Source organism: Plectropomus leopardus, chromosome 15, assembly GCF_008729295.1.
Source record: "Plectropomus leopardus isolate mb chromosome 15, YSFRI_Pleo_2.0, whole genome shotgun sequence".
NCBI lineage: Eukaryota > Metazoa > Chordata > Actinopteri > Perciformes > Serranidae > Plectropomus > Plectropomus leopardus.
In genome coordinates this window covers 22,256,322-22,269,114 of record NC_056477.1, presented here as the reverse complement: position 1 = coordinate 22,269,114, position 12,793 = coordinate 22,256,322, and the positions used below count along the sequence as shown (strand labels likewise).

General features: G+C 41.8%; 1 protein-coding gene across 4 annotated transcripts in view; it reads left to right on the top strand.

Annotated features, from left to right (window-relative positions):
• Positions 1 to 12,793, top strand: part of LOC121954542 — a 34,249-nt gene that overhangs the window by 7,517 nt on the left and 13,939 nt on the right. For 2 of the 4 annotated variants that reach the window (XM_042502105.1, XM_042502102.1), the window contains exons 6-17: positions 439 to 525; positions 767 to 885; positions 980 to 1,094; positions 1,179 to 1,256; positions 2,127 to 2,242; positions 4,154 to 4,316; positions 9,232 to 9,377; positions 9,490 to 9,586; positions 10,041 to 10,190; positions 10,431 to 10,580; positions 11,114 to 11,370; positions 12,467 to 12,602. In XM_042502105.1, the coding sequence (XP_042358039.1) occupies positions 439 to 525; positions 767 to 885; positions 980 to 1,094; positions 1,179 to 1,256; positions 2,127 to 2,242; positions 4,154 to 4,316; positions 9,232 to 9,377; positions 9,490 to 9,586; positions 10,041 to 10,190; positions 10,431 to 10,580; positions 11,114 to 11,370; positions 12,467 to 12,602 (1,614 nt within the window). The remainder of the gene's footprint in view (positions 1 to 438; positions 526 to 766; positions 886 to 979; positions 1,095 to 1,178; positions 1,257 to 2,126; positions 2,243 to 4,153; positions 4,317 to 9,231; positions 9,378 to 9,489; positions 9,587 to 10,040; positions 10,191 to 10,430; positions 10,581 to 11,113; positions 11,371 to 12,466; positions 12,603 to 12,793) is intronic. The other 2 variants (XM_042502103.1, XM_042502104.1) reach the window with 2 other exon arrangements.

Genomic DNA, 12,793 nt, shown 5'->3' with positions numbered 1-12,793 from the left:
CAGCACTTGCTAATACAGGAAATTATCTCAGTATCCTGAAGACGTCTCTTGTTTGTGTATATTCACCGGTGTAAAACATCTGCCTGTCATTATCAAAAAGCAATTTTAGGCCTGTGTTTATCTTTCTGTTCATGTCCATGTCTGGCACAAGGCAACTGATGATTGATAATGGACCTTGTGGGAATGTAATGGAGGATGTTGCTTATGAAGTCTATAAAACATCCAGCCCAGGAGGAGACTGTATTCTCCATTTAGTTCCACTCATCCTTTCCTCCGTGCATTAGTATCAAGTTCTCACCTAATGCTGAGGGCTATTTCTGTTCAGCATCCTCCTTGGTAGCAGAGGTAATGCAGTTTAATCCCCGTGCCTCTGAAAGGAAATAATGGTTGGGTTCCTAACAAATGGGGGCTATAAATACTGACTTTTATGTGTGCCAGCAGGAAGAGGAGCAGTCTCTGGTGAATGTCCTGGGGGAAAATGTTGACAAAATGCAGCTGACCAAGAGGATTTTAGATCTGAAACAGGTGAGCATTGTAAAAAAAATTTAAAAAGTAGCAAAAGAGCCATTAATAACTAACAGAACATTTATAAAAACATATTTATACATCATTCTTGAGGTAAAAACATACACACATACCCATATGCTAATAGTTCTATAGAGGCTTCTTAGTCATTTATCTGTGCCTGACTGTAATTTGTCTCCCAGGGTGTATGGTAAAGACAGCTGAGGTCATAGTTGGATTGTGTTCCCCTGTTTTGCTGCAGGATGAGCAGCTATACAGAAACCTCCACGAGGAGATCAACCACTTGGCCCTAAAACTGGAGAAACAAGGGAAGACAGATGGCAAAAACATCTCCAGCAAGAGGAAACACATCAATAAAATGTACCTTTTGTCCCTTAAGTTGCACAGATATGCTGCATGAAACATCTTTAATCTCGAGAGAAGACTGATCGGTTCTGTTGTCTGCTGTGTGTAGGTGGCTGAAGGCCCAGTCTCATCTGAAAAACTACCATGAAAATCTTCAGCTGGCACTGGAGGTGTCGTCGTTCTACCAACAGGCTGATAATACGTTGTTTGCTATTAATACCATGGTACAACTCCTTGGCGGCTTAATGGTTTCTTTTCTAGAGATTAACATTTTGCTCAGATTTACTGATTCATATCTTTTCTTTCAGAGGAAAAGCATATCCACATCCAAAGAGCTGGACAGCTTCGGAGATAGAGAGATTCGCGACATTGCCAGTCAAATCATGGTAGGAAACAGCTTTTCACTTAAAGGGATAATTCAGATTTTTTTGAAGTGGGGTTGTATGAGGTACTTCTCCATAATTAGTGTTCAACTACAGCAGTTGGCACATTCCCAGTTTGGAGAAGCAGACTGGAGTACAGACACAGAAGCTATTCAGTGCGCTGCTGTGGACAGGGGTAGCAGCAACACATATTTTAGCCACCAAAAAACAAACAATTAAGTGTACACTATTGTGAAATGAGGATTTTTATTCAGATCTCCATTAGCCGATAGATACTATTATCTATTCTTCCTGGCATCCACATAAAAACATCAAAGACATTACAACAGATTAGACACTTACAGACCAAACAAACAATTGGTACTAAAAATCAGAAAAGTATAACTAAAAATCTTTCGATCTCATGCATATCATGCATTACCATTATCCATACTCTTATATCAGTCATTTTGAAGTACATATCAATACACACTGAATCCATAACTACTGAAAGTACAAGTTAAATCGTAAAAACATATTTCTCTAAATATAAAAATAAAAGAAAAAGAAATTTTAAAAATGTTTAAGCTGTAGTTCCTCTTCAGCTACAAGTGTGGCACTTTAAAGTGCTGCTTTACTTATTTTTTAAAGCTAACCCCTGTCCCCAGTAATACATTTCTTATCGTCTGTGGTGGTACTCCTCTCTGTCTCTTCAACACGGGGGCATGCCAGCTGTCATCTACTGTATGTAAAGCACAGACTATGTATAGGTACATCATACAACTCCACATCCAAAAATCTAAACTATCCCTTTAAAGCATCAGTGCATGATCAGATCCTGAAAGTCTGTTGCAGAGGCCTTCTCTGCCTAACCTGCAGGCCTGTGTGTGGCAGATGTTAGATGTGAACGTGTCCCAGGTGTCTAATCTCCATCCTGCCCTGGCCGCTGGCGTCACACAGAAGCAAACCCAGGTGAAGGACTGCTGGGCGCTTCTTCAGAAGGTTTTCAGGTAAGACAACGGGCCAAGAATACCTCTGACAACTTTGGTGGCCCCGTGAATACAAGCACCATTTCACCCAGTAATTGGTCCTTCACAGGTTTCCACTGAGTTGGAACTGTGTTTTTCTGTTATTACTCTACTGGTACCCTATGTTAACAGTGTGCACTGGCAAGACCTAGTTTTCCATTTGACGTTTGTATAAAGATTTCTCTCTCTCTCTTGATTAGCCTTGTTGAATTTGGGTTTGAATCAGTGAAAAATTATAAGCAATGTGAAGGACCAGTATGTCTGGATGTCTGGAGACTACAACTACCACACAGAGCATCACTCACCACCCACTGGTTTTGTTTATAATATTCAGTTTTCTGCGATGCTTTGGAATTTGACCATTTGTTTGATTACTGTACGAGGTGAATAATGTTTTGGCTTACGGAGTCGAGTTGGCAACATGTTTTGTTCTCTTCTCACTATTAAAATCCTGCCGTCACCTTGAATAGTCTGCTGAAGCTGAGATATAACACGTTTACAAGAATATTTTGTAATTTTTATGGCATTTGTAAAACAAATTTATTGTTGCTTTAATAGCCTGCTGTCAGAGTCCAGACTTTTACATCATTTGACTTTTTTAGACCGATCAAGAGGCAATATCTACTTAATGAGTACACATTTAAATGCTGTGGTAAAATGGGAACCACAGTACAAGAAATTATATACTGATTGTGCAGTTTGGTCAATATTGACTTAAGGACATCAGTTACAGCCCGACAGCATGCACAGTGAAACGTGGTATTCTTTTGAATCAGTCCTACTATATGAAAGGTCAGCCTGTTGGAAGCAAATCTGTAAAGTTTCTTGTATTAAAGTGGGAACTTTGTTGTGATGGTGTTGTTAGAGAAAAGGTCAGAGGATCTTGGAACTTTGTATTTCGTTTAAATCATTTCGAAAATTGCACCAGTCCAGTGTGTGTGCAGTAGAGGAATTCAATGTCTTGGACGTATGAGAAAAATTCCAATCAAATTTTTCAATGTTATTGATCTTAAAAACAATTGATAGGGTATATAACGAATGGATGGGGCAATTCATAAACATGAGGATTTGCTTCAGCTTCATGGCTTACATATTCTCAAATAAAATAAAGCAGAATTAAAACTATTTCCAAACAAAAAAAAAATACATGTAGGCCTATCTGGCTCATAATTACAGCATGCTGCTGTACTTGACTTGAAAATCAAGTAATGTCCATTTGCAGTAGGCCTTTTTTTTTAAAAAAACAAAAAAACAAAGCCTATGCCTGGCTTACATCAGTTTACTCTTTACTCCTTTTTTGCAGCAGCGAAGGGGATTATTTTGACTCGATGTTATGACCTGATGGATTTACATATAGCAGACTTCAACAGATTTTCCTCAACAAATTGTAATTTTGTGGCTAAATGGTAAGTTTATTATGATTAATATTAAAATCATGGGGATCCATCCTTTGGGGACTATGAATATTCATGCCAAATTTCATGTTGGTCTTGCCAGTAGTTTTCATTTTGTCTTATTGGATCAAAGTGTTGGACTGGCCGATGGACGACATTACAATCCTTTCACTCTACTGGGTGAAAATGATGAAGAACATTTTTTATTTTCATAATAATACAGTCAGGAGCAACTCAAGTCCACAGTTCTGACATCCATCTCCAACATCTCCTGCTTTCCAAACAGTTCTCAGGCCGAGAGCCTCCCATGACGGCGGGCTATCTTTAGATCCAAATATTACATCATCTCGTCTGTCTTATCAGCTGCGTTTCATGGCTATTTAAACCAAATAACACAAACACTGGTAGAAAACTTCAGGGCCATAATTGGAGTTCATCTCACGGCTCAGAAGCTCTGCTGTCAGCACCGCTGTAACCTCCCGCTCTGCTCCTCCTGCAGGAGTGACAGGACCACACTCTCCCCCTCCGGCCCTGCTTTCACCAGGGAAGATGCTGACCCCCTGACACCAGGCCGAGAACCCCAGTGCAACGTGGGAACGGAGACGCAGAGGATCATGGGAAAGGAGGTGAAGGAGGAGCAGAATCGCCTGAAAGGCTGCGTGGTGAGTAGCCACTTTCTATTACTGGAGAAACCACAGTGTGGCTCTCAACTGGGAGAACAGCGCCATCAGCCTCTTCCAGTCCGACGACATCTGTGGCTGCAGAAAGTGACGCACTTTGTCCTTTGGTTTGGAAAATGACGGATTTAAAATTTCGGCTGTTTTTTTCCTAAATAACAGTGTCTTTGGAGATGTGCTGTAGAGCAGTGGCTTCTCGTCTTGGCACGCAATGTACTGCTGGTTTTCCATCCTACCAGCTAGTTAGTTGCTCTTCATTACATCATCTCATGAACCAGTTGTGAGGGAGCCCAAGATATGAGAATGGAGCAATATGTAACCAGTTACTCTTCTCTATCTTCTGACAAAAACCGCAGTCTGTAAATATTATGAATCTTGCCTTGTAGGAGTAACAGGAAGTGCTTTCAGAGGTGTAATTTATCCTGGCGCACAAATTCCATAAGTTTCCACAAAAAATGTCAAGCTGTGACTGTACAACATGGCTGAACGGTGGGCCAGAGCAAATAAGCCTTCCCTTCGACCCCACATTTCACTTTATGGTAGAATAGTATCTTGGCTTTCTACTGCGCTGACAAAAGTACACAGTCATTGGATTAATGCTATATTAATAGATGGCCTGTGGGTCAGTCGGGGGTGAGTCAATGATCTGCAGAGCATGTGGATTCCTCAGACACGACATTTCTCATCTTGGAGGCCGACCAGTACTTTTTTGAACACGTGGGTGCTCCTATAGTAACCCCACTGCCCATAAACATACAAGGAAATGCTGTTAGCGTCTTTTAGAAGAAGAGTTATCCAGAAACTTAAGTGTGTGGTATGTTAAAAACCAGTAATTATGTGTATATTTAGTCTTTTAAGTTAGCACATTAAATCTCTTTACAATCCGTAAGGAAATGCACGGTGGCTATTTGTGTTCAGCTCGAAATGCAATGCTCCTTTTCTGTTATTGACCCTGAGTTCTTGTGAAGTCCCCGCTGAGTTTCTGGACTCATTTTGCAAAGTGAAAAAGTGCCCAGACGCTCAAGGAGAGAAAACTTCACTCTTTCCATTCTCCTTGTGTTTCTGGTTCAGTTTATTTCTCCACTCGTGTTTTTAGGCTCTAACTGGCCTTGTGGACTTGCCACCTGTGGCAGGAACCTATCAGGCCAGCAAGCCAGTTTTTCTCTCGAAAGGTGCTGAGCTTGTTGGCCCTTTCACTGCAGTTTGTTGCCTTTATTGCACTGGGAGCTGGGAGTTACCTAGGTGCGCTGTCTGTGGGAGCTCCACTCGTTACTCTTTATGGAAGGACTAATAAGACACTCCAAAGAAAACCCTGGAGCCCAAAAGCCAAACTCAGTTTTACTGTTAAACCACCAGTTGAACAGTAAAAGTAATTTGTCACATAGTTTCGCAGCACTTTGACTCCTGTGTGCTGAATTAATTGCAGTATTTTTAAGGGTACAAGATGCTGCTGCACTCTAAGCCATTTGCATATGTGCTGGTAGACAGCACTTTCAGCATATCTGCAGACATGCTTACACACACACGTTCTGTCTCGTACGCGTATGGGTACTTGCATTATATTCTATACGTTCTTGCCTGTGTCTAAGCAGTAGTATGGCCTCTTGTCGCTGGAGATAAACATGGCTATCGTCTGTTTCCCTGGCTAATTGTAGCCAGATGCCGGGGCTGCAGACCAGATGGGCTTGGTGCTAAGTGATAGTTCTTGGCTGACATCACTTCAGAGCACATTGCAGAAAGACGCAAGGATCAGTAGAAAACAGATAAGAATCAACAGTACCAAGATAGGGTGACGTGTACTGAAATAGGAGATGATTGGATGAGGTCTAAAAACACAGAATACCATTGCATATGCCGTAGCGAATCATTAAACTGCTATTTTTTTCTGTGGCTGACATAATTCTTTTTCGTGTGGCAACATTGGATATTGAGTTCACTACAGGAGTTGTTTACAGTGGAAGCTTGGGTGATGGATGAAGGACGGAAGCAAATAACTGAGGAGAAGACGTCAGCGATGGTTATCAGCCCTGTCAAATGAATCACAGTAGTTTGTTAGTTCTGCAGTTTAAGCACAGAGCTGGGCCGATAATGTGCCTCTATGAAACTCAGACGGGCCTGTAAAATGACTGGCATGTTAGTAAATGATGTTAGAGCCCTTTAATTTACTGCATCTCTCGCATAATTTTGGAGGCGACACTTTTCTCCAGCTCTCTGACTCACTCCTTCTATAAGGCCAGTCAGAAAATAACATGGTTAAATTAGGGCTACTCCATAAAACACTATTATTAATGGTTATTTTGTGCTTTTTGGCCGCTGTGTAAATTCAGCCTTTCTGATATTTTTATGTGAAAGCAATGACAGATTTGCCTTGCTGATTGTTGCAGAGACCATACACGCGTTAGCACTACTTTTACTGGCATATGTGAAAGACATTATGTTATATAGAACAATGAACACAGCGTGCTCTGTATTATTCATATAGTTAGACAGAGACATGTCAGTGTAAGAGAATGTTTTGCTAAATTCACAGTTAATTTAATTGTTTCACATTTATGCCAGCCAGTTTTGGTAAGCAAAGCAAGTAAAAGCTAATTTATGTAGCGCTTTTTAAAACCTTGGTTGGTGCCATAGTCATAGATGTCCGGGAGGACACACAGGACACATCCATCTCAATATAAAGAACATGTGCATTTGTCTCCCTGAAAAAAAAGATGTAACTAACACATTACTTTTATTTTGGAATTCACATGCAGAAAAGGCACACCTTATGTTCTGAAGAAATTAAATATGTTAAGTTTTGATCATTTTATCAAATTTGCCAACCTTAAACTCAACCATAAATGCCTATATGATCGGGCTCTTCAGGTGCTCAGTTACCTTATGATACCACTCAGAGTTTTAGGCTCAGTAACATGTGGAGCATCCAGTGGGAATGTAAATCCTCACTTGGACAATCAGCTTTCTTTGTTCAGGCAGTCAATATGTGGAATTCCTTACCTGCTGAACTCAAGCTGGATCCTGACTGTGATCATTGATTCAACACTGAAACTGTTTTTGAAGAGGAATCAGTCGTGTAGTCATGAATGAGCCTGTGATTTGTGTTTATTGTTTTGTATTAAAGGTGGTGTTTTAAATAGAGTCAAATCATGTTCGTGGAGTATTTTATGTCGTTGTTGAGTCTTATGCATTTTAAAGGCCCATATAGGGACGGACACTGCAAGTTAGCTTAGGCTATAAATGCTGTGGTATGTGGCGTCAGTTTTATGCATTCAATGAATAAATAAATAAACTTGGTGCATAAAGATTAGCCATAATGCAGGACATTTAGTGTTTGATGCTGAAAAGTTTCGAGCGGAGGACCCCGAAATCCCCGATTTTATATGTTTCTGTATTGTTTCTTACAGGGAAATTGGTTTGTGGCCAAGATTCTTATTAGGAATTAGGGGGTTGATACAGCAGAGTTTTGCAATATTTTTCCCTGGCAATATCGTATTAATACACAGGCACCAAGTACTGAGTTTTTACATGTAACTTATCAATATTACAACTAAAAATTAAATTTTTGGTTATTAACTACAGTAGTAAAATCAATTACCTTTTCAGTCCACTATACACAATGTGCTGCAATAAAAATGACAGATGTGAGATAAACAGATTGAAAGCTTTATCGTGATAGATAAAACAAACAAGTTTTCCTTAGAGGACATATTGTACTTTGCAGTTGACAAAGTAATACATCGCAATATATGTTATTGCAATACTCAGTATATCACAGCATGTTTAAAATCGGAATAATATTGCATTGTGATTTAAGTACTGTGATAGTATCATTTCGTGGGGCCTCTGGTGATTCCCGCCCCTGATTCTTACAAAACACACTTGAAGTGAAACCTTGGCCCTTGGTTGGTGCCTAACAGTTTTTACATTGTAACATAATTACATACTGAAAAAGCAATCAAAGAACCCAAAAGCAATACACTCGTGAATGAATAAGTATTTTACATGCATTCTTGCATTGGTTCGGTTGGATCCTGTTGCAGTACAATGTTTATAAAGGCTGCAGTTGGTAACCATCAGGAATATCCCACTGTGTTTTCTGTAATAGTCTAGATCCATGTAGCTCTCATTGGAAACCGTTCTACAGAGTCCTTTGGCCAACCTTTAAAGTGCTCAGATGGCTGTAAAAAAGAGGCTTAGTGGCTGTTGACGTCTTGAATATATTTCTGCACAAAGACAAGGTCTATAGCTCCGGCATTGACCTTGCTAAAAACTCCACTGCATATTTCTAAACAGAGTCGGAGTAGTCGGCCATGGAAATCAGTATCTAAGGCTGAAAAAACACTTCTGCTTTATAACAGCGTATAGGGGATTTTAAAAAGACAGACTCATATTTCCAACTGTAATGGCTCTTTTTAGTCATCAGAGTGGTATAGCACATGTTGTCAACCTTGCTAGACTTAATGTGTTCATTCACAAAGCAATTATAATATATTTAAACTTTCGCTGCCATTTTTAGTTTTTTTATTACTAACTTTGAAGCTGTGAAGAAAGAAAAAAGCTTGTATCTTAGGCGGCTCTGGATTATTTCACCAAGAAGAGCCAACCTTTGTAAGAGAGTATGCTTTGTGTCATTTACAGGAGAGTCTTTACTTTATTCTGGGCAGCTGTCCATGTCGTCCGGCCTCCAGCCACGTTGTAACATTCACATTAGCTGCAAGCTACAGCAACACCTCATTGTCTAGCAACTGCTCACAGTATTAAATCCTCCATTTGAGGTGTTTATGCATCCAGTCAACATTTATTTGACGGATGGCTGACAGAAAAAGTAAAACATTACTCACATGTCATGTTGCTGATCTTTTGGATTTTCCGACTGAGACTTTTACTCTTTTATCCACAGAGTACTGTTGAATGTGGGTTTGGTAGGAGGACACCGAGCAACCAAAGCCAGGAGCAGCAATCAGTGAACCACACCTCTTCACCCACGGGAGACGGCCCTGCCTGTGCAAATGATGTCATCGTCCGACATCAATTGAAGGCGGAAAGGTGACATTTCAGCTTGGCTTCTCCCTCCCTTTCTCTCTCTCTGTGACTTACATAATGAGAAGTCTTTATGTAAGTCATAATTGGAGTCACATGTCTGTGTTTTCTTTTGCAGTAGGAAGCCCAGAGCAGAGCCCAAGCTTGCCACCACCCCGCGAGGCCACCCACAACTTCACACACAGCTCCAGAAGTTCACCGTGTCTGCTGACAAGGTGACTTGACCCCTGCCAGGCGCACCTGCAATACCCCTTTACACCAGAAATCACCTTTAAAAACTGCCTATACATGAAGATGGTTCATCTTTAGTGCAATCCTGTGACTTCAACCTCAAAATTCACTGCTATGAATTGTCAAGTCAGCACTGCAGTAATTACACCCTCAACCAGTTACAGACATTATGTCACTTTTAGAAAAGAGACAAAGTTGTCATGCATTCAAGTGTGACTGCAGACTGGCGAGCTACTGTTTTCCCAATTCCAGTAATTGACTCTGTTTTTTTTTTACAAATGTCAGGTGGGCTTAAAGGTCAAGATTAAAAACATCACCTAGTCACCGTGCTTTCTGCGGCATCTAAGCGTTCTCTCCCTTGTCCTACGTTCAGATAGTCCTCTTTTAAACTGATCATCTCTTTAACCCTTTCCCCATTGGCTCCCCTTTCCATCTCAGACTTTGTCCTGGCTGAAAGACAATGTGTCCATGGCCACACAGGTGTGTTCAATAGCCAGCTTTGAGGGGCCGGAGGCAGCCAGGAGGTGTCAACACGCTCTAGAACAAGAAATTCTCACCAACAGGGCCAGGATAGAGGTGGTCAAACGGGTGAGCCAAAGCACACTGTCATATTCTCAGTTTGTCTTAAAACATAAGCCCTGGATGAATGCCCTGAATGAAAATAACCCCCACATTTCACAGGCCTGGTTTGTGTATTAATCAAATAACGAGCTGACATTTCATCAGAGACGGCTTTAGTTCCCCGAAAGCTTCAGATTAGGTCTATATTTCGCAAATCCCTGTCCTTAGTCATCACATGCTCTCATCAGTTTAACGCTCCGTCCTCAGGAGGGCCGCGGGCTGGTCCGTGCACAGCACCCAGGCAGCGCCAAGATAGAAGAGTTCCTGGGCCAGCTGGAGGTCCTGTGGGAAGAGCTGCGGAGGAGGCACCAGAGGAATGCCGCATTTCTGCAGGCCTCAGAGGAGCTGGGCTTTAGGGTAAGATTCATAAAATATCTCACAACAGGCACTCCTCTTGAGTCATACCGAGGCTCTGACTTACCTCTGAAGTTATAGGGGGAAATTTATGGTCATGACGGATGATTTTGGATCAGTTCTCCTGTTGGGAGAAGCTTTGTGCTGGCCTGCAGCCTGGGCTGCTCGCACACACTCATGGTTAGAAGCTCATTTACTTTCATCTTTGCCATCTTAATTGGAAGAGTCTACAGGGTATATTCCCCAAAATTTATGAAGGGTAATCTAAGGGATATAAATTTTGCTGCCATATAATTCGATTATGGGATGGAAAGAGGCTGCTAATCCCCACAGATTGATGATTTAGTTGGAAAGCCTGAGTCTTTTATTACGAAAGATGTAGGTCAGAGCATGGTCTACTTCTATTAGGTAAACCTATTATTGTCTTCTTTGTACTGTACATCACCTCTGATTGTTTTGGCTGTGCACTAAATCACTTGCAAATTACTGCAGCAAAACCTGTACATCATTAGCCTCCCTGCTTCTGTGCCGTGTAGGTTGTAAAAGTGCTCCAAGCCCTGGGCAGCCTGGAGGCCTGGCTGGAGTCCGTGGAGCTTTCCATGAAGGAATCTGCTCTCACCGGTGACCCCGAAACAATGAGCATGGCTGAGAGGGAGAGCTGTCTGATGGAGAGAGAGGTTGCAGCACGCAGCCTGGAGCTCAGCGCTCTGAGGCAGGAGGTGGACCGCCTCCACAGCCACAGTCACCCACACACACGAGGCCTGCCAGCACGCATGGAGGAGGTGGAAAGAAAGTGAGTTTGTCAGAGGAGGAGAAGGAGAGGTCAGGGGTAGCCCCCCCTTGATGTCTATCATCATGGAAGACTCATGTTAGGGATCTGAACAATTGCACTCTGGTGGTTTTGCTCACCACTGTGGTCAGGAAATAAAGTAAGAATTTTGTCAGTGTTTCCAAGAGGTCACAGGTTTTGGGTTTGCCATGTCTACAATCCAACATGGAAGAGTTTATTCATAAAATCCCTGGTTCTTATTTAAGACAAACAATTTCACCCCATAAACCACAAAAAAATATATATCCATAGATCTCATAAGCAGCCTTTTTTTCTCCAAGTTGGCAAAAAGAAAATACTCTCCATGCTCTCATTCATCACAAGTTTATTCATTTGTGATTCATGCAGCACTTAGCGAGGTCTACCCCGCAGTTCTGACATGCACTTCACCCACAGCTTGTCAGTGTGTGTCAGAATCACCCGCTCCATGTTTGCAAGATGACGCCTCTCTTTTTGGTTGGCCCTGGAAGGCCAGGTTGTTGCCATGGCCTCTCAGTAAAACCTTAAGATGCTGGCCGGTTTACTGGACGTACCTGTGTCCATAAACACAAGTTCAGACTCTGTTAAGAAACAGCGAATTGACCAAAGAAAATAAAGAAACAGAAAGGGCTCCGTTTCCAAGTGTTTCTAAGGTGGGGGTGTTAGATGGGGCAGAGATGGCCACTTGTGGAGTCTGAGGAGCCATTGATGCAGGTAGAGACTCTCACTAAGCAGCTGTAAGACAGTTGGGATGATGTCATTATTTAACGCTACATACAAGCAACTTAAGGCTCATTTGTTCTGGAAAAAATACCCTTTGAAATTGCTCCCTTCACATCTCAAATATAAACTCTGCACGGACAGGGTACCTTCATGGCCTGAAGTACAGAAAATGTTTATGTGACACATGATATATGATTATATAAACAGCACTCTCTCATGGTGACATGCATTCAGAATGCTGCGCGTGGTCTCTGTAATGTGGTTCAGTTGAAGGATGCAAACTTGTCTTGTATATGTGGATGTGGATTACAGTTAAGGTGTAGCTGCACATTAAAACATTCCCGCTGGTGTCTCCCAGGTACCGCCGTGTCCAGAGTGCCCTGACTCAGCAGAGCTCTGAGCTGCAGGACACACGGATGCTGACTGAGTTCCTGGAGCGCGTGGAGCTGGAGGAGAGTGAAGAGCTCACGGGTAGTCAGTACAGCCTGGGCCAGGTGAGACAATGTGCACCAAAAGTGGCATTTAAAGGGTCATTTCAGCATATTATTTCACATTCATATTCAAATTTTATTTATAGTGGTTTTGCATACATAATAAAACATGGCAGAGTGTGCGCTGGTAAGTCACCACTAAGAGCTACCATTAAGTTGAGTCCTTAATGAGAACGGTTTGGGTTTTAGTCTGG